This window comes from Orycteropus afer, unplaced genomic scaffold, assembly GCF_000298275.1.
Source record: "Orycteropus afer afer isolate SDZICR_OR568_19922 unplaced genomic scaffold, OryAfe1.0 scaffold00067, whole genome shotgun sequence".
In the NCBI taxonomy this organism is placed as follows: Eukaryota; Metazoa; Chordata; class Mammalia; order Tubulidentata; family Orycteropodidae; genus Orycteropus; species Orycteropus afer.
In genome coordinates, this window is record NW_006921654.1 from 10236200 (window position 1) to 10263760 (window position 27561).

The 27561-nt window shown below is 51.1% G+C and overlaps 1 protein-coding gene and 3 non-coding genes across 4 annotated transcripts in view; 1 reads left to right on the forward strand and 3 right to left on the reverse strand.

The window, feature by feature from the left end:
• Positions 1–960: 960 nt before the first annotated feature.
• The window catches only part of VAC14 (VAC14 component of PIKFYVE complex), a 110993-nt gene continuing 84392 nt past the window's right edge, over positions 961–27561 (forward strand). Inside the window, exons 1-9 of the mRNA XM_007940342.1 lie at positions 961–1064; positions 21434–21584; positions 21797–21964; positions 22915–22977; positions 23438–23545; positions 24399–24508; positions 24794–24900; positions 25880–26023; positions 26495–26647. Coding sequence (XP_007938533.1) covers positions 961–1064; positions 21434–21584; positions 21797–21964; positions 22915–22977; positions 23438–23545; positions 24399–24508; positions 24794–24900; positions 25880–26023; positions 26495–26647 — 1108 coding nt within the window. The remainder of the gene's footprint in view (positions 1065–21433; positions 21585–21796; positions 21965–22914; positions 22978–23437; positions 23546–24398; positions 24509–24793; positions 24901–25879; positions 26024–26494; positions 26648–27561) is intronic.
• TRNAG-GCC lies at positions 15711–15781 on the reverse strand. Its single transcript has one exon. It is a non-coding gene; the product is annotated as a tRNA-Gly (tRNA).
• On the reverse strand, positions 16402–16472 carry TRNAG-GCC. The gene has a single exon. It is a non-coding gene; the product is annotated as a tRNA-Gly (tRNA).
• TRNAG-GCC lies at positions 16982–17052 on the reverse strand. The gene has a single exon. It is a non-coding gene; the product is annotated as a tRNA-Gly (tRNA).

Sequence of the window (27561 nt, forward strand, 5' to 3'; positions counted from 1 at the left end):
GAAGCAAGGCTAAAGCAAGAATTGAACATTTTTTAAAAAAAGCAAGTGTTGATTTCAGAGAGGTTAAATTACAGTACAAGTGGCTAAGACGAGGCGAAAATCATGATGGTGTTAGGCCACTCTGGGAACACTGACGCATGCATTACTTGCGGGGCAACTAGTAATGAAAGAATGAACGAATTCAGTATGTATTGGATACAAAATACTAAGTGCATAGAGTCGTGCCTTCGACTTTGTCTCACCTGCTTTGGTCATGTTGTCAGAAGGGACCATTCCCTGGAGAAGGATATATAGTGCTTGGTAAGCGAAAAGGGGAAAGTCCTCAACAAGATGGATTGACACACCGGCTGCAACGATGGGGTCAGGTATAGCAAGGACTGTGAAGATGGCGCAGGACCGGGCAATGTTTCGTTCCCTACCTTAAAACAATGAAGTGCGTAGAGCATTTGTCTCCTAAACATCTATATAAGCCTCATTCCCGACCGCAAAGCGTGCTGCAGGCCGATAAGCGCGTCTCACGTCGCACCCACGCTACCCCGGCAGAAAGAGGGAGTGTGAGAGGAGGGGTGGAGCCTTCCAGGGGCGTGACCAACACACCTGCGGCCGGCGTGAGGGGCGTGGCCGGAGAGGGGCGGATCCTCGCAGCGGAAGGCGGAAGCAGCTGCGGAATCATGTGATACGAGTAACATGGCTGCTGCCCCATGAGCACGGCTGGCCCCGGGCGGGAGCAGGTTGCGTGAGCCTTGAGGCAGCCTGGAGCAGGTGTGCAGGGGCGGAGTTGGGACTCGGGTTCTGAAGCGGCGCGCGACAGCAGAGCTAAGCAGGGCGCCGTGGGCGGCGTGGCCCATGAGCCGGTGCCGGGGGCATCGCGGAGCCGCAGACTCCACTGGCCAAGACGCTGCCCGGGCGTCCGCGGGCTGAGGAGTCGCGGGGCTCCGGGGCACGCCTCGATCTGCTACAATGAACCCGGAGAAGGACTTCGCGCCACTCACGCCCAACATCGTGCGCGCCCTCAATGACAAGCTGTACGAAAAGCGGAAGGTGGCAGCGCTGGAGATAGAGAAGTAAGAGCCACCGGTACCCCGGGCCATGCAAGGGGAGCGGGGTTGGGACTCCGCCCTGGCTGTGCAGCCCGCGCCCTGCTTTGCTGCCTGCGGGACGCCTCACGCTTTCCAGGTTTCAGGCATTTAGCATGGTGCTTAAGAGTAGGTTTAAGTCACATCGGAATTCGAGTCCCAGCTTTGCTTCTGACTGATTCTGTGACTGATTTGGGTAAAGTTCTTTAATCTAGTTCCCAAAGGGCTGCTGTGGCACTGAAGTGCCTTAACGTGTGTGTGTGTGTGTGTGTGTGTGTGTGTGTGTGTGTGTAGTCTTTCGTTAGTACAGTGCCTGGCACGTAGTGGTCTCCCATCAAAACTAGCAAATCTCAGAGCGGCCTCTGTGAAATCGGAGATAGCAGACGCGTGAGAATTTATTAGGAATGTAGACCTGCCTGGTTTCTTACCCAATTCTGAGAATCGAAAAGGGATTCTTCCATGACCAAGTAGAGAAGTCATTCCAAAACTTCACGATCTCAAGACTCAGAAGGTGGTTTTATTTTTGGTCACATCACCTTTCCCTAGAAGTGAAAGTAGGAATAAGCTGACTTTTGTTATTTCTGCAACTGTATTCCATATATGTATTACCATTATTTGACAATTTACTTTATTTCCCAGTGTACAAAACAGGGTGTTTAACAGGGAATGATGTATGGGGATTTTATTATAGTTCTTGTTATTTTACTCGGGTATTTTTTTGCCAGCGAAATGTTAGTGATAAAGTCAGATGTGTCAGTGAATTCCATTCTTCCAGAAGAGCAGAGGAAGCAGGCTGTGTAGCTGGAAGAGCCGGGGTATATGGTGTGATGGTTATGTTTGTATGTCAGCTTGGCTGGGCCTGGTTGAGTGGCTGGGCAGCGGGATGTAGTATTCCCTATGATGAGACTGGTAATCAGCTCCATGGTGGAATCTACTGTGAGCAGCTGAGTAGCTGCCTTTGGGTATGTGGTCTGCTTCCTGTATTTAAGGAGAAGCTTTGGGAATGGTCTCTAGCCTATGGCACGCTTTGACCCTGCATGTAGCTGCGTCATTGCTCAGCAGCCTGGTATCCTTTGCCAACCATGGAACTTACAATGGACTAAGTTAATGGCCTGCCATGTGGTTTGGTAACATCAGGACTGTGCCTTTTGACTTGTCAGCCTTGGGGCTTCTCAGCCTCGGCAGCCAGCAGCTGTCTGAGTGAAGAAGCGCCTCTGGCTCCAGTGGGCTGGGAGCAGGAGGCAGAGCTGAAGCCCAAGATTGAGGGGCTTTCATCCAGCCCCTAGAGCCTGGCACTTTGAACTTGGACTTAAAGCCTCCAAATTGTAGGAATAAACTCCTGTTTGTTAAAGCCATCCCATTTGTGGTATATTTCTTGTCAGAGTGGCACTAGGGAACCAGAACATATGGCTTCTAGTTCCACCCTATCCAGTAGAGTTGCCACTGACTATGTGTGGGTATTTGACTTTAAGCTATTAAAGGGTAGATAAGATTTTAAAATTCAGTTCCTCAGTCCCATGAGCCCCATCTCGGGTGTGCAGTAGCCTTGTGTGGATGTTGTTGTTCATTACCATCAAGTTGGCTCCAGCTCATGGCAGACTTGTGTGTAACAGAAAGAAACAGTGCCTGGGCTGCCCCGTCTTCTTGATCCTTGGTGTGCGGTCCATTGTTGTGGCTGTTATGCCATTCCATGCCATTGAGGGTTTCCCTCATTTTCTTCCTTTATTTTTTTAATTGTGATTTGGGTGCAAGTTAGCAAATTCACTTTCCATACAGCTACTCATATACACTTTGTCTCATGACACTGACTGTAATTTCCCAAAATGCAACAGCTCCCCTCCCACTTCCTCCCCAAAGTTACTGCTTCCCTGTGTCCTTCCCTCCCATGCACTCCTGCCCTCTGAGCTGTCTCCCTGTGAATACAAAGCCCTTCTATTCTTCCATGATTGTTCTCTCTGAGGAGTGTATCTCTCTAATGTAAATGTTCACCTGGAAGCCACAGGACTGGGCTTCAGTTCCAGACCTGAAGGGCAGCTAGGGTCCATAGTCTCAGGGGTTCCATCAGGCTCTATCAGACCAGCAAACCTGGTCCCCTTTTTTTTTTTTTAATGACTTTGAGTTTTGTTCCACATTGTTCTCCCACTCTATCCAGGATCTCCTACCTAGATCCCCCTCCAAGCGGTTGATAGTGGTAGCTGGGTACTATCTAGTTCTTCTGGTCTCATAGTCGAATAGGCTGAGGATCACATGGTTGTACCGGTCACTTGGACTAATTGTTTCCATGAAACTTTGGTTTTCTTCATTCTTCTTTGCTCTGGACAAGGACAGACCCATCGTTGCGTCTAGATGGCCACTTGCAAGCTTTTAAGATCACAGTCGCTACTCGCCAAAGTAGGATGTAGAACAGTGTTTTTGTGTATTATGTTATTCCAGTTGAGCTTGATGTCCCCTGCGACTATGGTCTTGAGCCCACAGGTCCGACTGCTTACTCCCTCTGGGTGCTGGCTGTGTTTCCCTCATTTTTGCTGACTGTCTACTTTACCAAACATAATGGCTTTTTCCAGCAATTGCTCTTTCCTGGTGACATATCCACAGTAAACGAGTTGAAGCCTCACCATGAAGTCTCACCATCTGCTTCCAAGGAGCATTCTGGTTGCATTTCTTCTAAAACTGATCTACTCATTCCTTTGCCAACCCAACAGTTCAAATGCATCACTTCTTCTGTCTTCGTTTTTCTTTATCCAATTTTTGCATGTGTATGAGGAGATTAAAAAGACCATGACTTGCATCAGATACACCTTGGTCATCAGAGTGACATCCTTAGTTTTTAGAACTTTGAAGAGATCTTTTGAAGCAGATTTCTTAATGCTCCTTCCACAGACGTTGATTGTTGATCTGCATGGAAGGAAGTCACTGACAGCTTCAGTTTCCTCTCCTTTTATCAGGATGTTGTTTATCTGCCTGGTTGTGAGTATTTTAGTTTTCTTTATGTTCTGGTATAATCTGTACCTACATCAGTAAGTGCTTCAAGTTGTCTTCACTTTGAGCAAGCAAGGCTGTGTCATCCACCTATCACAGGTTAATGACTCTTCCTCCAATCCTGGTGCCATATTCTCCTTCAGAGAATGTTCGGTTGAGTAAGTGAGGTGAAAAGATGCAACTCTGCTGCACACTTTCCAATTTTGAGCCATGTAGTAGTCCCTTGTTCTGTTTGAATAACTGCCTCTTGGTCTGTGTACAGATCAGATGTTAGAACATGTCCATCATTATAGAAAATAGTGTTGGGCAGCGCTAATCTCATCCATGTTGTGGTATTTTGACCTTGGACAAATTAACTCATTGTTTCTTAACCTTAGCACTGTTGACATTTGGGACATATTGGCAGATGGAAATAGTTCTTTATTGTGATGGGCTGTCCTGTGCATCGTGGGAATTTTAGCAGGATCCCTGGCCACTTCCCACGAGATGCCAGTAGCACTCCCCTCAGTTGTGACAACCAAACCACTGCTTTAACTGCTGGGGCTTTTAGTTTACTCCTAAATTGAAGGGTTTGGACTTTACTAAGAGGATCTCTGAAGTTCCCACCCTTTCAGCTCTAACTGTCAGTATGTGCAAAACCACCTCGCTTTGCTCCTTGGGCACCACTTCTTGATGGCTCCCTTTTTTGCACTGCTTCTTGCTTAGATCTTGGCCTGTGCTGATGCCAGCCATCGATGATGATGCGTATTGCCATGCTGTGTAGGGGACCCAGAGACAGCTTACACACATAGCGCCACATCCATAGGTTTTACTGGTTGGGAAGCTATGCTGGCACCGTTTTGTCCATCACCCGCTCCGCTGCTCAGGAGCATATGGTTTTATTGTAGTTTGTGTCACTTGTTGAGTCCTCTCGGCATTGTTGTCACTTCTGGTGTCAGCTCCTGCTCTGCAGGCTGTTCCATGAGTTATTGTCTTTAATGAGGTTCGTTTTGTATTTCTCATTGCCCTTGATTTGCGGAATTCAGAGAAGCTCCCCAAGGCCCTCACTGCACTGTGAACCCCCTAAGAGCAAAGATGCTGCTTTATTGGTCCTCAGCACTTAGTGCACTGGTGCCATTTGAAAGTGGGGTCGCTATGGGTTGGATCCCACTCAATGGCAGTGAGTTTTTTTTTTTTTTTGGTTGGGTGAATGAATGACCATGCAGTTTTGGTGGAAAAATAACACTGCAGTCTACGGACCTCACTACTCAAAGTACGGTCCACAAATACTGTTGGACAGCTCCCATCATCTGGGAGCTTGTTAGAAAGATACTCCCAGGCCTGTCCCCATCTACTGCCATGCACTCAACTCCGACTCACAGCAACCCTGGAGGACAGAGTAAAGCTGCCCCATAGGGTCTCCGAGGCTGTAATTCTTTACAGAAGCAGACTGCCTCAGCTTTCTCCCATGGAGCGGCTGGGTGGGTTCGAACCGCTGACCTTTTGGTTAGCAGCCAAATGCCTTAACTGCTGTACCTGCAGAGGTCCTCAGCCCCAGCCCAGATCTATGGGATTAGAATCTCCATTTCAACAGGATCTCCTAGTGATTTGCATGCATGTGAAAGTCTGAGAAGCACTGGCCTAGAAGACCCCCAGGTCGGTGTCCAGCCTCTGCAGCGTGTTTAGAGTCAGGGATGCTCAGTTTGACGTATTCCGCAGAGTATGTTTCCTGCATGGCTAAGGGGCAAGGACCAGCTGACTTACCTGTGCTGTACCAGCCGCTGGCGTGTCGCAGGCACTTTCTGTGTGTGCAGGACACACACAGTGCCCAGAGGCTCAAGTGTATTGTCCCTGGGGCGTGGTCAGGGTGGCCCACAACCACAGCACACATTACAGCCTTCTCACATGGACTGCAGACAGCCCAGAGGACAAGCAGACCCTGCAGTTTGTCTGTATAGTAAGGAGCTCTGCTGGTGCAACGGTTAAGCACTTAGCCATTAACCGAAAGATCAATGTTTTGAACCCACCAGCTGCTTCACAGGAGAAAAACCTGGCAGTCTGCTTCCGTAAAGATTGCAGCCTTGGAAACTTTGTGAGGCCACCATGAGTCAGAATGGCCTCAGCCACAGTCAACAAAAACAGCATCTGCATGGTGTTCGTGAGTCAGCCCGTGTGCTCCCGAGTGGCGGGCTCAGACTGTTCTGCGATGAGTGACTGGGCCCCTCTGGGTGTCACTGTTGCTTAAGAGGCAGTGTAGACGAGTGGCTAAGAGCTGGGTCTGGAGCCAGACAGCCTGTGTTCAAGCTCCCATGTAGGGTCTGGATGATTCTGAACCAGCTGGTTAACCTCTTTACCTCACTTTGCACATCCACAATATGGGCACGATACTAGCACCCACTGGGCTGCTGGATTATCTGAGCTAATGTTGGAAAATGCTTCGTGTCATACGAGCACGTGGTGAACACTGTATAATTGTAATTATACTAAGTAATTATAAATATTGTTGTTATTACTCTTCTGGTAGGCAAGATAATGACTTTACAGAGATGCCCATGGCCTCATCCCCAGAGCCGGTGACTGGTATGTTACATGACAGTGGGGAATTAAGGGAGCAGAGAAGGTTAAGCTGTGTTCTGGTTACCTAGTACCACTCTGACAGGAGTATACCACAAATGGGATGGCCTTAACAAACAGGAGTTTATTCTTAAAATTTGGAGGGTTTAAGTCCAAGTTCAAAGTGCCAGGCTCTAGGGGCTGGGTAAAAGCCCCTCAACTTGGGGGACCAGCTCTGCCTCCTGTTCCTGGCCCACTGGAGCTAGAGGCGTTTCTTCACTCAGACAGCTGCTGGCTACTAAGGCTGAGACGCCCCAAGGTTGACAAGTCAAAAGGCACAGTCCCAATGTTACCAAACCACAAGGCAGGACATTAACTTAAGGCCATTTAAGTCTCAAGGTCAGCAGAGCATAGCAGGCTGCTGAGCAATGACCCGGCTACATGCAGAGTCCAGGCGTGCCATAGGCTAGAGACCATTCCCAAGGCTTCTCCTTATATACAGGAAGCAGACCACATCCCAAAGGCAGCTACTCAGCTGCTTGTGGTAGATCCCACCATGAGTTGATTGCCAGTCTTATCATGGGGAATACTACCACCAGCTGCCCAGCCACTCAACCAGGCCCAGCCGAGTTGACACACAGACATAACCATCACAGGCTGCTAATCACCTGATCTGAAAGTAGGGAGAGTATTGTGTGCAGATGGACCCACGGTACTCACAGGGGTCCTTCCATGTGCAGGGGGAGGCAGAAAAGTCAATGTCACAGTGATGCCGTGTGAGAAAGACCTGGTTGGCCATCGCAGGCTTTGAAGATGGAAGAGTGCCACGAGCCAAGGAATGTGGGCAGCTTCTAGAAGATCATAGGAAAGTGGATTTTTCCCTGGAGTCCCCAGAAAGGAACACAGCCTGCTGACACCCTGGTTGTAGCCCAGGGAGACCCCTTTTGGACTTCTGGCCTCCAGTAAGGTAGTAAGTTTGTGTTGTCTTAAGCCAGAAGTTTGCAGTAATTTGTGAAAAATTGACACCTCTCTATTGTCACTGTTTCTGAATCTGTGCCCCCTTAGACTGTGACCTTGCTGAAGGTGGACTCATGCTTTCTTTTTCTTCACGCCCTCAAGGGCTTCCCAGATGGGAAGCAGGGCGTCAGTGGAAGGCTGAGGGAACAGCTGCCCACCAGCTTTGCCCTTCGCCTGCCCAGACCAAGTCGTAGGCCCACAGCTGCTTCGTCAGCCTGGGCCCACAGTTCCAGTAAGATTTTGTTAGGGACTGCTTCAAGGAAAGGTCTGCAGAATGAAGCACACGTTCAGAAGGCAGAGTTTGAGAAGAGTTTGGTTCGTGTTTTCCAAGGGGGAGATGGTCTCAGCCTCTCCTAGTGCAGTCTCATTCCCCAGCTGGATTCATAGGGAGGGGAAGGGAGTGACGCAGAGAGATGTTGGGTGTGCTCTGAGAATTTCCCTAAAAGCCCCTGCTAGATGCTCACAGTGAAACCTGGGAGGGCACGTGTGGGAACGCCCCTCTGCCCACTTCCAGGAGGAGGATAGAGAAGTTTGCCTTCATTTAGCCCACTGTACGCCCCTCAGTCTTGTTCACCTCGTACAGCTCTCCTGTGAGTAAGGTAGTGTTATCCACATTCCACAGAGAACAGGCCCCTGGAGGTTAAGTCCAGTCGTCCCCTGGTACCTGCAGAGGATTGGTTCCAGGGCACCCACAGGCAGCAAGTCCCTTATATACAGTCATGTAGAATTTGATATAACCTATACACATCCTCCCATATACTTTAAATCAACTCCAGGTTACTTATATCCCTAATCCAGTGTAGATACTGTGCAAATAGTACTTGATGCTCCCTCTTAGCCTTTGAGGGATTACTTTGACTGCTTAATTGTGCACACACACCCCACCCCATCCCCCAGTATTTTGATCCAGCTGTTTATCAGATCCACAAATGCAGAACCTGTGGATTCAAACCACCACCATCAGGGCTGACTGTAATCTCACGCTGGGTGTCACAGCCAGACCACTATCATCAGGGCTGACTGTAAGCTCATCCTGGGTGTTAACAGCTAGACGGAGGGCTGACTGTAAGCTCACCCCGGTGTCATAGCCAGACCACCGCCATCACCGGCTGGTGTTGAGTCAGTTCTGACTCCTGGCAGCCCCGTGGGTATTAGAGTAGAGCTGGGCTCCGTAGGGTTCTCGGCGGCTCCGTAAGGTTCTCGCGGCTCCATAGGGTTCTCGGAGGCTCCGTGGGGTTCTCGCGACTCCATAGGGTTTTTGCGGCTCTGTAGGGTTCTCGGAGGCTCCGTGGGGTTCTCGCGACTCCGTAGGGTTCTCGGAGGCTGATTTTTCAGAAGGGGATCACTGGGCTTCTTCTGAGGTGCCTCAGGGTGAACTTGAATGTCCACCCTTGTGGTTAGCAGCCGAGTACACTACCATTTGCACCACCCAGGGACTTGGGTTTATCTGTCTTAAAAGGCTTTCCCTACAGCAATGAATGGCCTCCCTTGTGGAAAAGGATACATAGAGAATAAAATAGGAACCCCAGTGACCCAGGAGTTCTACCTAGGTGTGTGTCCTAGAGATGCGAAAGTAGTGACACAAATAGACATTTGCACAACTACGTTCTTTGCTGCATTATTCACAGCAGCAAAAAGATGGGAATAGCCTAAATGCCAGTCGATGGATGGATGGATAAACTGTGATACATACATACAGTGGAATACTACACACATATAAAGAATCATGAGTGTACAAAACATCTTTTAACGTGGACATTCTACTGGGTGAAATAAAACCATCACTAAACGACAAATACTATATGATCCCACTATTATAAAAACTCAAGAGTGAATATACACACATACAGCGGAGTTCTTTGATGGTTACCAGGGCTGTGAAGGAGGGGAGTGGGAACCCCTTACCGGGTAGTAGACACTTGGTACTCTTGGCCATAGGAAAGATGAGACCAAATGTAGGGCAACAGACTGATGGTGGCCTTGAGTGCAAACCCAGTGGAACAGTTTAACGTATGGGGTCTCTATGAGTCAGAGTCAACTCTATGACAACTGGTTTAAGGCTGGGGAGTGGAGATTGGGGGAAATGGGAACTGACTTCTGGTGGGTACAGGTTCCTTTCAGCTGATGAAATGTCCTAAGATTTATTGTGGTGATGGTTGCACAACTTTGTGAATGTTCTAAAAACCACGAATTGTGCATGTTGAAAGGGTTAATTTATGGTATGTAAATTTTCATTTAAAAGAAAAAAAATGGATGAATGTTTTGAGATCAACACTCCTGAAGTGGTCACATTGTTACCACCTGCATCAGGGCCGCCCTGTTGCTGTGTGGCTGACTCTTGTTTCTCCCTCATGGTCTTCCCTCAGACTCCATCCAGCGGGAAGCTGTGGGTATGTTTTGTCAGTTAGCTCTTAGGCCGTTTCAGAAGGTCTTTGACCCCTTCTCAGAGGCAACTGTTCTGCTTTCCAATTCAATTATTAGAGCCAAGGTGGCCCATAGAAACCAAAGTAGTCACTCAGCGACGCAGATGGTGATGTTGCCCAGCTTCATCTTGGGAGCTTGCTGTCTGGATGTGGTGCGCACGCAGCCACGTGGAGAACTGGGCTTGGGAACGGGGCTTGCCACGGGGGAAGGGGGGCAGGGCAGCAAATCCTTGTTGAGCAGTTTGCAGCACAGGAGTAAGTGTTCACCTGTGGAGTAATCTTGATGTCCGTCTGGGAGCCAGGAGTGTAGCAGGTGCTCAGTAAACATTTGTCGGATGAACAGTCTGGTGTGGCGTTGGTAAAATCCCAGTTCGTCTTCCTGATTCTGACTTGCTCGACCAGTGTGATCTGAGCATGTGCAGTGCAGAGCACATTGCATGCGTTATCCAGTCTAATTCTCTAAAATGAAGTCACTGTGATGATTAACCCTACCCCACGACTGAGGATTTGACCTCTATACGTGGGTGCCTGAGTGCAGTGGCTAAACCCTCTGCCACCTGCTGGCTCAGACACTGGGACACCAAGCCTTCTCTGTGAACTGAAGATGAGAGACCATTTCATAGGGTTGTTGTATTTAAGTGACACAATAAATGGGAAGGGCCTGTGGACAGTTAGCCGATGGCAGCTCTGAGCACTGGGCAGGGGGATAGTGTAACCTAGCAGTTTAGGTTTCAGACCTTGGGGTCAGAAAAGAACTAGATTTGTTTTCTAGACCTCCCACCTACAAGCTGTGTGACCTCGGGGAGGTTTCTTAACTTCTCTGAGCCTCTTGCCAGAGTTAGTTCTGACTCATAGAGACCCATGTGTTGCAGAGTAGAACTGCCCCCTAGGGCTTCAGCCCCAAACCAAACCCACTGTCGTCAGGTGGATTCCGCCTCAGAGCCAGAGAGCAGAACTGCTGCCCCACAGGGTTTCCAAGGCTGTCAATCTTTACAGAAGCCAACTGCCTCATCTATCTCCCACGGAGCAGCTGGTGGGTTCAAACCGTCGACCTTTTTGTTAGCGGGTGAATGCTCTAACCGCCGTGCCACTAGAGCTCCTCTTCAGCCCTGAGGCAGCCATTCTTTCTGTCTTTATAGATTTGCGGTCTGTAAGATGAGGGTACCGCTTTATTCAGTGGCACGTTTTCAAGTTCCAGTTAGAAACGCAGGTAAAGCACCCAGCACGTTGCCAGCACCTCGTTTAAGCGCTCGGGAGACAGTTGCCTGTGTCCTGTGTTTATAGGACAAAAAGGCCGGCTGTGGAGCTCCTCTTACAGCGTCCTGGCCACACCTCGTCTGTGCTCCCTGCGTGCAGGAGAGCACGGCTTCCGGACGTCTGGACACTGAGCAGCCAGGGACAAGTGTGGAGAGAGCCACATCGCCTTTGGGGGCCTCAGGTCTGCCCAGTGGTTTGCCCTCTGTACTAGGTGTGTCCAGAAAATGGAAGAGGAACTGTAATCCGGTCGAAGGTGCGTGAGCTTTGTAGGTGTCGGGGTCTGGATCCTCTGACCTCAGGAACGTGAGTTGATTCCTCCATGCCTCTGTTTCAAACCTGGAAGATGGGCATAAAAATATCTACCGGAGAAGGTTGCTCTGAGGATTAACCAAGCCCTGGAATACTTGGTACAGAGCGAGCGCTTAGCAGACGGTCGGCTCACCGGCCCCTGCACCTGCAGTGGTCACGTGCTATTGTTAGAGGCCTCAGGGTCCAGCACTGGGCTGTGGCTGTGATGCAGTGGCCCCAGGTTCCCTTTTGGCTGATGATGATTCCAAATGGATCCTACCCTGCGTGCAACTGCGTTTCTGGTCAGGGGAGGGATGGTTGCCACGGTGGTCTTTGCAGTTTGCCAGCTTTCTGAGAGCGTTTATGCCTTCTAGGGAATGGGTGCTTCTACCATCCTGCAGGGAGCCCTGGTGGCTCGGTGGTGAAGAACTCAGCTGCTAAGCAGGATGTTTGAACCCACCAGCTGCTCTTTGGGAGAAAGATGTAGCAGTCTGCTTCCCTAAAGATTCATGGCTTGAAACCCTGTAGGGCATTTCTACCCAGTCCTGCAGAGTCTCTGTGAGTCAGCGTCAACTCCACGGCACTGGGTTTGGGTGGCCGTCCTGCAGCCCCTGACCAGTTGAGAATGGAGGCTCTGGGCCGCCTCTAGCGGGGGCTCTGCCAAGCAGAGTCCCAACACTTTGAAGGGAACCTGGCAGAAGCAGATTCCTGGTTGACAGAACAGTAAAGCCGCTGACCTTTACATCAGTGGAGGCCCCCAGGCATTTGTGAACGTGAGAGTTTCTGGGCCAGATACTAACTTCAAAACTGGTTCAGCTTCAGATCCCCCGCCTGCGGCTCCCAGCCTGGGATGAAAGCAGAGACGGCAAGGTCCTTTGAAGAGAGGCGAGGCCTGGAACTGAGGGCGCTGGGGCCTCAGTTCAAACTTCACTTCCTCTGCCTCCCTTGTGGCTACATTGTCTCTGTCTGCACTTCTCCCTGAAGTAAGAGGCCGAGCTATAGCCTGGTTGGTGGGCATTTCGATTTAGGGAGCATCTAGACGGAGTCAGGGCACCCTTCCAGCCCCTCTCTGGCTCACTGATGCTCACGTCCTGGCGTCCGCGACTTCGCAGCCACCAGCCATGCTTCTCCTGACCTTGACCTTTCTAATTTTGGGATCCTGGTGATGGTGCCCTTTGTTGCTGTGAATCAGATAACCAGTTAGTTAGCACAGCTTGAATTATAAGAGCTTCAAACCAAACCCACTGCTATTGAGTCAATTCCTGTTCCAACTTATTGTGATTCTATAGGTCAGAGTAGAATGGTACCCGTAGGGTTTCCAGGGCTATAAATCTTTAGGTTGCAGTGGTATATTGACAGAGAACTTCTAGAAATGCAAGCTGGATTCAGAAGAGGACATGGAATGAGGAATATCATTGCTGATGTCAGATGGCTCAAAGCAAATACCAGAAAGATGTTTACTTGTGCTTTATTGACTATGCGAAAGCATTTCATTGTGTGGATCATAACAAATTGTAGATAACATTGAGAAGACTGGGAATTCCAGAACACTTAATTGTACTCATGAGGAACTATCCATAACCAGGAGGCTGTCATTCAAACAGAACATTGCCTGGTTTAAAATCAAGAAGGGAGGCCATCCGGGTTGTATTGTTTCCCCATACTTATTCAATCTATATGCTGAGCAAATAATCCAAGAAGCTGGACTATATGAAGAAGAATGTGGCATCAGGATTGGAGGAAGAATCATTAACAACCTGCGGTACCTGCTGACAACACAACTTTGCTTGCTGAAAGTGAGAATGACCTGAAGCACTTGCTGATGAAGATTGAAGAATACAGTCTGCAGTATGGATTACATCTCAGTACAAAGAAAGCAGAAGTCTTCACAACTCAACCTATAAACAGCATCATGATAAATGGAGAAAAGATTGAAGTTGTCAAAGACTTCATGTTGCTTGGTTCCACAGTCGATGCCAATGGAAGCAGCAGTCAGGACATCAGACGACATACGGCACTGTGCTCTGCAAGGACCTGAAGTGCTGAGGAGCAAAGATGTCTCCTTGAGGACCAAGGTGCTCCTGACACAGGCCATGGTATTTTCAATCATCTCTCTCACATGCATTCATGCATGTAAAAGCTGGATAATGGATAAAGAAGACTGAAAAAAAAATGATGCTTTTCAGTCATGGTGCTGGCAAGGAATGCTGCAAGTAGCATGGACTCCTTGGAAGCGAGAAGGGCCAGACTTTGTCTCACCTACTTTGGTTCATGTTGTCAGAAGGGACCATTCCCTGGAGAAGGATGTCATGCTTGGTTAGGTGGAGGGTCTGCAAAAGAGGGGAAGGCCTTCAACAAGATGGATTCACACAGTGGCTGCGGTGATGGGTTCAAGCACAGCACAGATCGTGGGGCTGGCGTGGGACTAGACGGGGTTTCATTCTGGTGTGCATAGGGTCACTGTGGGTTGGAGACAATTCGACGGCACCTAACAACAACAAATCTTTCGGGAAGCAGACTGCCGCATCTTTCTCCCACAAAGCAGCTGGTAGGTTTGAACTAAATAGGCAGGTCTGGCTGGAGTGGGAGGTTGTGCTGGGGACCAGGCAGTAAGGCTGGCTGGGTCCAGCGGGCCCTGTTTTGATCACTCTGAGTGGTAGCTGAAGAGTGTGGTCTTGGTTCTCGGGGTCAATTCTTCCTCCCTGTGGCAGGGTTCACTCAGGGCCAGGCCCATTGCCCGCCTGGGCTGGTGATGTTGACAAGATGTTGTTCTCACTGTTGCCCCTCCAGAGGAAACGTCGTTTGTCTGGCGAACACATGTCTTCCTGGAGGTAAAGGACAGTCTGCTCTTCGGTGCAGGGGTGCAGACAGTAGACTAGGGTTCCTGGGGCTGTAAACTTGGACGGACAGCATCTTTGTGGTGGCCTGGGGTGCCTGGATTGAGCCTCGGTGGGACTGGTGAGAGAGGCCTTCCAGCTGGTGTAGCACGAAGACTGCAGAGAGGGACGCACTGAGCTCACCCAGCCCCCTTCTCATCTCCCTTCAGGAGATCCTGCTGCTCTTGCCAGAGGCCACCCAGCCTCACACTCCATTTCTTGCACTTGTTCACCGTGCGATCCTTAAGCCCCTGTCGTCTTCACGCTCACTGAGCACTGTGTGAAGCTACACCACACACCACTGCAGATTTCTAATGTTTGCGTCACTCAGCTGCTCAGAAACCTTCCATGGCTCCTCACTGCCACCGCAGTGACGTGCCAGCTGCGTGCTGACCACTCAGGGTCCTGCACCACACGACTGGGAGTGGCTTCTCCAGCCCAGTCACCTACTTCTCCTCCCATCCCCTTTGCTCATGCTGTTCCCTTCGCCTGGGCTGCCCCTTCCTGAACAGCCCAGAACAAACTCCTGCTTATCCCCCAGCACCCCTGTCAAATGCTGACCCTCAGAAGCCACCCAATTCCCTCCCCACCAACCATGTTCCTTCTTGACCAATTCAAAGATACTGGTCCTGCCCCTCCTTGCCCATAGCATTTTGGGTCCTTGTTGTCTTGTTTCCCTCCCCACCCTGGCTGAGAGGCCCTGAGGGCAGGGAATATGCCCCTGGTACTGGCTCTCACGCACACGCATGGAGTCATGCCCTGTCCAGATACTCAGTGAATGTTGTGACCTGAAGCCAGGAGACAGGGACAAGGTGCTTTCCAGATTGCCTGTGCACCAGGCCGGCCGTGGGGCCACGTCTTCCCAGCCCTTGCTGACACTCAGGGACATGCTGATGCCTGGTCCTTGTGCTGCTCTAACTTGTACGGAGCAGAAACCAGTCCTGGCTTCCAGGGAGTGCGGTCAGCAGCTGAGGTCCCCAGGCCGGCTGCCAGCCAGGTAGGCAGGCACAGCCGCTCTCAGGGGCCTTTAACATACTGCCACTCCCCACCCCCAGTTCACCCCACCCCGGCCTGGACTCTTCAATAACAGGGGATTACCTTTGGGATCTTTGTGGAATTTAGGAAGCAGTAGTTTTTCAGCACCAGCATTTAAAGACTCAAGTTAGAAACCAGTCATCTCCAGTGTCACACTGCACACAGCGCAGGTTGTCCAGGCAATGTGGAAGCTCAGATTCAGTCTCAAGATTGAAAAAGTCAGTTACTGCATTGGCCGGGAATCGAACCCGGGCCTCCCGCGTGGCAGGCGAGAATTCTACCACTGAACCACCAATGCTTCAACTGTTAGCAGCTGTGGAGCAACTCCCTTTAACCCAGCCCTGAGCCTGCCTTTGTGCCAGTTCACTGTATATGGGGCTGGTCCCTGGTGTAGCCACATCAACACAGTAACAGGAACGGAAAGCTGGGCTCCTAAGCATGAAAGAGACAGTGAGAGAGAGAGAGAGAGAGAGTGTGTGTGTGTGTGTGTGTGTGTGTGTCAGTCAGAGTTGATTTGCCCTCAGACCTCTGGACAGAGGCTAGAGTTGAAGTACATCCTTCTCAGTAGCAAAAATCTTTGAGATTTAAGGTGCCTTCCTGTCATCTAACTAAGGCTTAGGTCCTCCTGTTGTACTTTTTTCTTTGGTGTTTGGCAGTTTTATAGTTCTCAGGTTTCACCTCAGCTTCCTGCTGGAGACTGGCCAAGGTTGAGGGGCACATCAGGGGGCCCCTAAGGGGTGAAGGGCGGGAGCCCTGGTTCATAGCCAGTGGTTCTCTGGCCCCAGCTGCTGTTCATGTGCTAAGTGTGGCCCCAAATGCACAGTGCCCTTGGTGGTCCTGGGCCAGTGTGGCTGGGCGTCTGGCTCCTGTAGCAGTTCTCCAGCTGCAAAATTTGGAGGAAAGGGCAAAAAGCAGCCCTGCATTGGCCGGGAATCGAACCCGGGCCTCCCGCGTGGCAGGCGAGAATTCTACCACTGAACCACCAATGCTCCAGCTGACAGCAACTGTAGAGCAACTCCCTTTAACCCCACCCTTGAGCCTTCTCGTGTCTGTGCCAGTTCACAGCATATGAGGCAGAGCTCCTGAGCAGAAAGAAGGCTGTGTGTCTGTGTCCCGGTGTGTCGGAATTGATTTGCCTGGGCAGAAGCTGGGGCTCAGAGCTGTCCTTCTCAGTAGCAAAAGGCATTGAGACTTAGGGTGACTTTGGGCCATCTGAGATTTGGGTCCCCTCATTCCACTTTTTCTTTGGTATTGGCTGTTTTACAGTTCTCATGGGCACAACAGGGGCTCCTTAGGGGTGAAGGGCGGGAACCCTGATTCACAGCCAGTGGTTCACTGGAGACCCAGCTGCTGATCATGTGCTTACTGAGTGTGGTCACAGACACACAGGTGCTCTTGGCAGCTGCGGGCCTGTGTGGCAGGGAGCCTGGTTCCTGCAGCAGTGTCTCTAGGTGGGAAACCTGCAGGAAAAGGAAGGGGAGGCAGGAAAAAACAGCCCTGCATTGGCCAAGAATCGAACCCAGGCCTCCCACATGGCGGGCGAGAATTCTACCACTGAACCACCAATGCTCCAGCTGTTCTTTGGAGCATCTGCCTCTGACAGATCCCTGGGCCTCCTCTGGCTGGTTTTTCTGGTTCATAAACCAGGACAGGTTTCTGTAGAACCGAGTTTACCAGGCAGGATTACACCTCTCTGGAAGTTGGGGCCTGTGAGCTGACTTCCAGCCTCTGCCGGAGGCCCTTGGCTCATCTGTCATGAAGATCAGAGCCCGAGGGACCTCACAGGCTGCTTGGGCTGTGGGCTCAGGACCCAGGCCTGCGCTGTTCCCCTCCCATGTGCATGGTGCCTGGTACACAGTAGGTGCTCCGTGAGTGTTCCTGTGTGCGATCTGTAGCCACGTTAGCCAGCCCCTCTTTGAACAACTCATCGGCAGGAGTGGCCAGAGTCTTACAGGGCAGCATGTTTGTTTTTAAACAGCTTTAGCTACAAGAATGTTCCTGACTCTGAGTTGGAACCACACAGACTGCTCCCGGACATGACTGTCCTTAAAATACTTATGTTATTACTTATGCAACAGGTGGACAGTGTACCTGCCGTGATCGGATGAAAGCACTTAGAGTGGTTCTTCCTGCCAGTTACGTGTAAAAGCCCCTAATCTCTAGACCACCCTCCTCACACCTACAGTTGGTACACTGATATCTTTCCCTCCTGCCTGGGTGACCGAGGGTCCCCCCAGTCCATTGCACAGGCGTCTCCAAGCTTCATACAGTCTTTTCTTGAGCCCCTCAAAAACCATCAAAAGCTTATGCCCAGGGGTTAACGGTGATGGAAAAATCTCATTAAAGGTAGGCTTGTACAGCTGATTATTGTAATTGTTGTCAGTAAGTTGTCCATCTTTAAAAAGTTGAATTGGCGCTATGAGTCAGGGCCGACTCGATGGCAAATAACAACAACAGAAACAACATGTGGCAGATGTATTTATAATGACAAAAAAGAGAGGAGTTGCTGACATGGCTTACATCAAGTGAAAACCTCATGAGATTTGGTTCTTTAGTTTGAAAGTTTAGTGTCATGGTTTCATGTACCATCCCAGGTAATTGGCTTAGCACTGTGTTTAGTGCTTCTGTTCTACCTCCTAGCTCGTTGAGTAGTGCCTGGGGTCTTCAATGCTTGAAAGTGGTTATTCGGGACTCAGCAGTTGGTCTCTCTTAGCCTGGAGCAACAGAGAAAAAAGGGGAGTCAGGAATAGGAGGAAATAGAATGTGTGGCCAGGTGCCTCCATGGACAACTGCTTCCTTTACTATAAGAGATCAGAAGAACTGAATGGCGCTCAGCTACCATTACTGACCATTTCGATCCACAATTCCATAGAAGAATCCTGATCAAAAGGGGGAGAAATGCAGAACAGAATTTTAAATTTTCATGGACTCTAGCCTGTTTGGAGCCATGGGGGCTGGATGAACCCTTGAAAGTATTATTGCCCTGAGAAATCTTTATACCTTAAATCAACAGTATCCCCTAAAGTCTTCTCAAAACCAAATAATAGTTTAGCTAAACTAATTTAAAAAAAAAAAAAAAGTCTGCTTTGAGCATTAATGCTCTTTTAAGAAGTATCTACAGTTCTTCTGGTCTCGAGGACCATCGTGTCCTAGGGCTGATTGCTTCTAAAGGAGGCAGAGCTGGTCCCCAAGATTGAGCGACTTTCACCCAGCCCCTAGAGCTTAGCACTTTGAACTTGGACTTAAAGCCTCCAAATTGTAAGAATAAACTCCTGTTTGTTAAGGCCATCCCATTTGTGGTATATCTCGTGTCAGAGAGACACAAGGTAACCAGAACAGCCCTTGGTTTTTTTTTGTTTGTTTGTTTTGGTTTTTTTGCGTTCTTCTTCACTTCCAACGCTAGGAGACCATTTGCTACATCCTAGATGGCTGCTTGAAACCTTTAAGACCCCAGTCGCTACTCAGCAATGTAGGATGTAGAGCAATGCTTTTATGTATTTTGATGTGCCAATTGAGTCTGGTGTACCCCAGTACTATGGTCCTAAGGCAGTAGGTCTATTGAATCTCTCTCCCATAGTGACTGGGTGTCTGTGAGAAATTAGTCTGTGTCTGTCTTCTATTGTTTCTGTAAGGACTGCAGGTACTTTGTATCACTGGTGCCTATACAAGATGAGCCTCAGCTGAGTCTATCCTTGGTCTAGAGTATACCTCTATTCACTGACCCCTGTCTGTGATGGCCCTCGAGACCAGAAGAACTGGGTGGTGCCTGGCTACCAATGCCAGCCACTCAGGAAAGGATCAAATCTGGAGATCCTGGATAGAGTGGGAGGGAAAACGTGGAACAAAATCCAAAAATTCAATAAGGACCAGAATTACTGGTCAGATGAAATCTGGTGAGACACCCAATACTGTGGCCCTGAAATACATTCAGCACCTGGAATAAAACTCACCCCCAGGGGTGGGCTCTCAGCCCAATAGTTAACAAGATGTACACACAGACCACTCAACCCAGGATGCTGCACCCACACACTCAATGGTAATACATCCCTTAGAGAAACAGACCATGGGACACCAAAGGACCAACAGGAGTATATAATTATGAGGGGCACAAGGAGAGGGTTGCAGGGTAGGAAGGGGAGGAGACTGGTTTAGGGTTGGACATGGCGAATGGGGAATGAAACTAAATGTATGCGTGACGTTGAATGTAATAAACAAGCTCTTAAAATAAAAATTAAAAAAAAACTAAATAGGGGAAAAAAACCTATCTACAAGGGATCATAGTGACAGCAGCAACTCACAAGATTAGATGGCAGCCTGAGAGAGCAGAGAATTTATATTACTGAGAGAGGGACAATTCTGAAAAGGAGGGTGAGAAAGGTCGTACGACTCAAAGAATGTAGTCAGTGCCATGGAATTGTACACGTAGAAACGGGTAATTGATGTATATTTTGCTGTATATGTTCTCAACGACAACAAACTAATTAAAAACAAAAAACAAAAACTCATGCCCATGGCGAGAGACACGTTCTCTGTCCCCGGCGTTCCAGAATTGCAAAACCTGGCTGATAGCCCGCTGCTGTTCTCTTCTCTGGGCTCCTCCCTGCCTTTGTTCATACAGCTCCTTCTGTCCGGAATGACTCTGTCCTTCTCTCTCTCTGCCTCCTTCGAGACCTAGCTTATACCCCACTTCTAGAAGAAGTCCCTGGCCACCCAAACTGCAGCACCCATCGGTTCTGTGGTCACTTACACCACCATTTCCCACGTGAGGCCTCTCACTGCAGGGCGGCTGGAGCTTCTGAGGGGCAGAGATTTGGTCTCCGTGTCCACCCGGCTCCATTACAGGGCCGGGCCTCCCCCTGCTCCGCTCTCCTCTGGGCTGGGCTTGCCCTGTTCTGGGAGGCCTTCTCCGGTGTGGCCTGCAGGCCCCTCATGCACACCTGTCACCACGGTGCTCACCAGCCCCCTCCTGCCCTGCACCGTGTCCCTTTCAGCATCTCTTCAGGTCAGCACCTGAGGACACCGTGTACTCTTCTTCTTCTTCTTCCACCATTACCTGGTTGCTGATGCCGGTTGCGGGGGGGGGGGGGCAACCAAACTCACAGCCATCGAGTCAGTTCCAACTCATAGTGACCCCTCCTTGGGTTTCTGAGGCGGTATCTCTACAGAAGTAGATTGCCCAGTCTTCCTTCCGAGGATTGGCTGGTAGGTTTGAACCGCCAGCCTTCTGGTTAGCAGTCAGATGTCTTAGGCACTAGGCCACCAGAGCTGATGCCATTCTGCTTAATTTTGCAACAGTGCCTCCTTCCTTCCCTGATGGCTGCAGTGTTCTGTGGGCCCCTCTTAGCCTCGCTCTTCTGTCAGCCCAGCCTCCCTGCAGACTGCTCCCAGAGTTACCTCCTCACAGCACAGGGCTGGGCGGGTCTTCAGTGCTGGCCTCCTTCCACGGGACATCTGTCCCTGTAACTCACCGCCCGCTTCTTCCTTAAGCCCAACTCCTTGTTTTTCCTTAATATTCCAGCGTCTTCGGTGTTCGAATTACTTGTTTGTATTGCATCGTGCCCGTTAGACTGAGGTCTAGTCTGGGTAGGATTCAGCTGGGTGGGCCCCACGCTGGGTGGGGTACGTGAATGGCAGATTGAGTGAGCGTGGCATGAAGACTTGGTTGATGTGCTGTTTTCAGACCCCAACGAGATGTTTGTTTGCATTCTCTCAGATTTCCGGAAATGAGACCACACCACTGTTCCTCATTCGATTTGTACACGAAGGGAAACTGAGGCCCAGAGTAGGGAAACAACTATGACCGACCCAGTGTCTTTCAGGGGAAGACCTACCCTGAAATGCCTGCTCCCACTTCCTCTTTCTAATAGGTCACCACCTGAGCCCGGCCTTGCACCCCGGAGCCAGCTGCTTGGTTCTGCCGGCACTCCAGCCCTCTCTCCTCTCTCTCCAGGCTGGTCCGGGAGTTCGTGGCCCAGAACAACACGGTGCAGATCAAGCATGTGATCCAGACCCTGTCTCAGGAGTTCGCCCTGTCTCAGCACCCCCACAGCCGGAAAGGGGGCCTCATCGGCCTGGCTGCCTGCTCCATCGCACTGGGCAAGGTGCGCCTTTCCCACAGCTGGCTCTGCGGCTTGGCAGCCTGGTTCCCCAGCATGGCTTCTGTCCTGGGAGGCAGACTTGGGAAGGGTGTTGGGACCCAGCGCTTGCGGAGACCTGAGCATGTCTAAGAGAGTGGGCATGCTGGCTGGCACCATAGGCTTCGGAGCCTGGCCTGGGCCATTCTGAGTGTCTTCCTTCCCCTGCCTCTCTGCAGGACTCAGGGCTCTACCTGAAGGAGCTGATCGAGCCGGTACTGACCTGCTTCAACGACGCGGACAGCAGGCTGCGCTACTATGCCTGCGAGGCCCTGTACAACATCGTCAAGGTGGCCCGAGGCGCCGTGCTGCCGCACTTCAACGTCCTCTTCGACGGGCTGAGCAAGGTAACAGCCCTGCCCAGTGGGGCTGAGCTTGGTCCCGCCACCGACCTCAACCCGGACCCGGAGTGCAGATAAGCATGTGGCTGCAAGGAACACTAAGTGTTGAATCAAATGATATTTTTTAAAAGGACTTGATTATGGTTTATTTTTCATTTCATTTCTCTAGTAATTCATTTTTATTGCGTTTTACGAAAGCATTGGTCCACGACAGATAGGAGGGGTAAAAAAAAACTGATCATTTAAGAATCAGGAACCTCCCTGGATGGTGCTCATGGTGAATTCAAAGCACAGGCTATTTCCCCTGTGAGGAGGGTAGCTGATGGGTCTAGCTTCTGCATGCTCTAGGAAAAGCTCTATTCAGAAGGGCCTTGGGGTCTCCTCAGCTCCTCTCAGCTTCATGGAGTACCCCCCGCCCCAGTGGCTGCAGTGTTCTGTGGGCCCCTCTTAGCATCGCTCTTCTGTCAACCCAGCCTCCTTGCAGGCTGCCCCGAGTTACCTCCTCACAGCACGGGGCTGGGCGAGTCTTCAGTGCTGGCCTCCTTCCACGGAAGCTGCTGCCGAGACCAAATCCCATAGACCTTTCTAGCAGCTGCCCCATCCCCTCCTCCAGGTGTAGAGAGAGGACCCAACACTTTCAGATTGGATGCCCCCGAGGAAGGCCAGTGGAAAACAACCCTTGGCCCAGTCACCGCAGGGGAGGCGCGCTCCCGCAGGTCACAGGCAGCCCTGACCAGACTAGAGAATTCGGCTGCATCTTGGTGCCCTGTCCATGGCCCCATTCTTGCCCACCCCTCCTCCCCTGCCTTTATTAAAGGCTCACCCTGTGGAAAGGGTGACTGGTAGACACTCCAGGCGGTACCACAGCCTGGCCCTGGGTTTTCAGTAGGTTCCATGTCCTAAACACTGACGTTGGTCGCCAGCTCCGTTTCTTTCCTGTTTCTCTGTCTCTGTAGTTGGCTGCTGATCCAGACCCCAATGTGAAGAGTGGATCTGAGCTCCTGGACCGCCTTTTAAAGGTATTTGCACTTTGCTCCCACTTTCAAATTTTTTAACTTTTTTATCTGTTTATACAGCTTATAATTCTACCATCAGAGATGCTCTAATTTTTTTTTTTTTAATTTTAAAATTTATTTACAGTAAAACTTACTGGGGTGCAGTTGTGTGAGTTTGACGAGTACATAGTTATGTTGCAACCACAGTCAGAATACAAACAGTCACCCCTGAGATTCCCTCATGCTACCCAACCAAGGTGTTGATATTGGATTCGAACTGGACGACAGAGATGTCTTGTCATTTGATTAGTTCTCCTGACCTTGATTCCTGCTATCTCTCTTGCAGTTCCGTTTGTCTGGTGACCTGTGAAAGCACAGTGTCCCGGGGACGTCCCCTGCCATCCCTTAGCGGGACAGTATTTGGGCCAGGTCCAAAGACCCCTGGCCTCTGCTCTTAGCAGCTCACACTTCTTTTGATCCACAGGACATTGTGACTGAGAGCAACAAGTTTGACCTGGTGGGCTTCATCCCCTTGTTGCGGGAACGGATTTACTCCAACAACCAGTATGCCCGGCAGTTCATCATCTCCTGGGTGAGAGTCCAGCCCCTCAACCTTTCCTGCAGCCATTAAGAGCCTCTGCTTACTGGAACACCCCTTGAGTTGATTCCAACTCATCGTCACCCTGTAGATCAGGGTAGGTCTGCCCATAGGGTTTTCTATGCTGTAATCTTTACAAGAGCAAATTGCCAAGTCTTTCTCCCACAGAGTTGCTGGCTGGGTTTGAACTTCTGACCTTTTCATTAGTGGCCAAGCATTTAACCACTGTGCTGCCAGGGCTCCTTGTCTAGAGATGGGCTTATTATCTTCTAGTAACCATTGGGGAGCTCTGGTGGCATAGTACTTAAGGCATTTGACTGCTAACCAGAGGCTGGTGGTTCAAACCCATCAGCCACTCCTTAGAAAGACTGGGCAATCTACTTCTGTAGATATACCGCCTTGGAAACCCGAGGAGGGGTTGCTATGAGTTGAAACAGACGCGACGGCAGTGAGTTTGTGTTTGAGTAGCCGTGGACAGTAGATAATCAGAGAACACATTCAGATTTTCTCCCAGAGCCTATCGTGTTCACCCTTGAAGGGGAAACCATTCTTTCCTTGCCCAGGAAACACCCAGGTTGCTCTTTGAAGCCAGGAGCGCTGCTTCTGGTGGTCACACCTCTTCCATTCATGCATTCCCTTCTCCTCCCACATCTGACGCCCCTGGCACAGCCTCTGTTGGCATGAAAGTGCCATTCTCCTGCACATTTGACATGAAGGCGAGCTGCTGGGCCGAGAGATGCTACTCGGTGGGGCCGCCTTCTCACAGCCTGGCTCCAGAGGACGGGCCGAGGAGGGCAGGAAGCTTCCCGGGCTGGTGGGACTCTTCTTGTTCCTTCCCCTTGGTCAGATCTTGGTTCTGGAGTCTGTGCCAGACATCAACCTGCTGGATTACCTGCCGGAGATCCTGGACGGACTCTTCCAGATCCTGGGAGACAATGGCAAAGAGATTCGGAAAATGTGAGTAGAGGCAAGGGGTGGGCAGCTGGCCCCTACCCCACACCCTGTAGATGGGCAGCGGGAGGAAGACAAGAAATTCCCTCTGTCTCTTGCAGCCCGCTTTCCACTTTGCGGAACTAAGCTCTGAGAAAGCCCCAGCCTCTGAAAAACGTTCATCTGATTAGTGCCACGTGTAGTGACCCTCCGGGTGGCTGTCCTACAGCAGAAATGGCCATTGGTTGAGGCACCTCCGGATCCAGACCTGGCTAACACGTGCTGTTTCTGTTCTCCTTTCCTCATTGGTAGGTGTGAGGTGGTTCTTGGAGAATTCTTGAAAGAAATTAAGAAGAACCCCTCCAGTGTTAAGTTTGCTGAGATGGCCAACATTCTGGTGATCCACTGCCAGACCACAGGTGAGTCTGGGGGGGCCCCGCAGAAGTGGGTTTCCTCAGACCATCTCAGAACTTCAGTGCGGGGAGGAGAGGCCGGGGAGCAGTGATAGCCAGTGTGGCACTGCGCGCTGGGAGCAGTGGAGCCATAGGTCCTTCTGAGAGAATGACTCCGGTTCTCAATCAGCCTGGAGGTGCTTTCCCTGGCCTGGTCCAGAGAGGAGTAACACCTGGAGACTTTCTTGTTGGCAAGCTTGGCATGAGTATTGAGAGTTGAAATGTTTGAAGTTGGGATAGTGTGATGCCAGCTTCTAGTGAATAACAAACTGCTGCAAAACTTAATTATTTAAAACAGGAGTAACTGTTTATTGGTCATGAACTTCTGGGCTAGCTGGATGGTCCTGCTCACCTGAGCCAGGCTGGGCTGGGCTCCTTCAGGGGTCTGCAGTCAGCTGGAGGGTTGCTTGGGGCTGGATGGTCTAGGTTGGCCACAGTCATGTCTGGAGGTGGGCTGGCTGTCAGCTGGGTGATGGGGGTGATTGGGCCATGTGTCTTGTCCTCCAGCAGACTAGTACCTGGGTGCATTCATATAGCATTGGCAGGGTTACAAGAGGGACAGTGAAGTGAGCAAGGCTTCTTGAAACCTGGGCTTGAACCAGGCACACCATCACTTCTACCACATTCTGTTGGCCACTGTAGCAAGGTCAGCCCAGAATCGGGGCAGTGGAATAAACTCCACCTCTTAATGGGTGGAGCTGCAGAGTCAGGTTCCAGAGGTGTGTGGGCACAGGGATAGGTGGAGGGTTTTGCAGATGCACAGGGTTGTTACTGCTTTCCCACGTGGCATCTGTGTGCCTCTGGAAGGCAAAAAGCAGGGGTGAGAGAGTTGCCGAGGCTGGAAACTGCCTGAGCCCTGGGCTCCCTGGCCTGTTCTGTGCAGTCACTGGGAGGGGGGCACTGGTCTTCTCATGCCGACCCCCATAGACCCACCGTCCTCCCTCAGACGACCTGATCCAGCTAACCGCCATGTGTTGGATGCGGGAGTTCATCCAGCTGGCCGGCCGTGTGATGCTGCCCTACTCCGCTGGGATCCTGACCGCCGTCTTGCCCTGCCTGGCCTACGATGACCGCAAGAAAAATATCCTTAGCTCTAGGGAAGGAGACACCCCGAAGGGGGCTGTGAAGATGAAGGCCCTTTAGGGTCCGTTACACCTCCAGACAGTGCCTGGCATTGGGAGCAGGGCGTGGAGCTGGGCAGCACCAGGGACACATAGCTAATGCTGGCCATCCTCAAACGCTGCCTGGCTACTGTCAGATCTGGAGCCACTCTCCTGGGTTCCCAGGTCACAACTCCCTGAGCTGACCCTGCCCCACCCAGGGTGGGAGAGATCCTTTTGGTGGGAGGGAGGCTACGAGGAAACGGCCCCACAAGAAGAAATGGGAGCTTCTCACATGGACACAAGCGTGGCAGGGGGAACGGGAGCTCAGTCAGACTGCCTATTGGCCCCTCACAACCTCTGAGGCGGACAGAGCCCCTGACCAGGAGCGCCACCAGTGGCCTCGGGTCTAGGGCAGGCCCCCGCCCAGGTGGGGCTGCTCCTTACATCAGTGGCCTCAGGTATCAAGGAGGTGGCCAATGTGTGCAACCAGAGCCTGATGAAGCTGGTCACCCCTGAGGATGATGAGCCGGACGAGCCAAAGCCAGTGGTGCAGCCACAGGCCGAGCCCCACCCCGACAACTCCTTGGCGAGGCAGGAGGGGGCCAGCAGTGGTGAGTAGAGTCTCCCTTCAGGGAGCAGCCCTGGGAGCCTGAGACAGCCTCACTAACCCCTAGGGCTGCAGCGGGCATTGCCGCAGCACCGTCCCATCACCTCCTGCTGCATCAGGCCCTGTGGGACATGAAGCCAGACCAGGGGCCTGGGAGGTAAGGTGTCCCCACTCACCTGTGCCACAGCATGCCCCACGCTCTTGAGGCCTTGCCTGGCTCGTTGTTGAGGCCTCTTGGTTTCAGTCATCAGTGTTGAATACCAGTAACAGCCATGACAGGGCCTCACCATGCTGCCTTGATGCAGGTGCTTTCCATGGTCACTAGTTGGATTCTCGTGCCAGTCCAGGGAGGTCAGGGCTGTTGGGATGGCTGTTCTGCAGAGGGCAGAGGGCAGACCAGTAGAGTGAGTAGGACCTGGCAGTACACTCAGTAATGGAGATGAGGTTTGAACCTAGGCAGTCGGCCTCCAGGATCCATGCACTTAAACCCTGTTCTGTACTGCCTTGAAGATCATTAAGCTTTTCCTTAATCTTTCCGGCTTCAGCTACAGGAAATACTTGTTTCCAGTGTAGGAATTACATTGTATTTTCAGTCACCTCTTACGAATGTGAAAGCTGCACAGTGAGTAAACAAGACTGAAGCACTGGTGCGTCTGAATTGTGGTGTGGGCGAGGACACTGAAGATGCCACGGCATGTCAGAACAGTGAACAGATCTCTTAGAGGTCGTTCAGCTGGAATGCTCCTTAGAAGTGAGAGTGGCCAGCCTCACCTGCTTTGGCCTGTGGTCAGAAGTGACCAGTCCCTAGGGAAAGACAGCACCATGCTTGGTGAAGAAGAGGGTCGGCAAGAAAGAGGAAGACTCTGGACGAGATGGATTGACACAGTGGCTGTGATGAGGGGCCCGAGCATGGCAGGG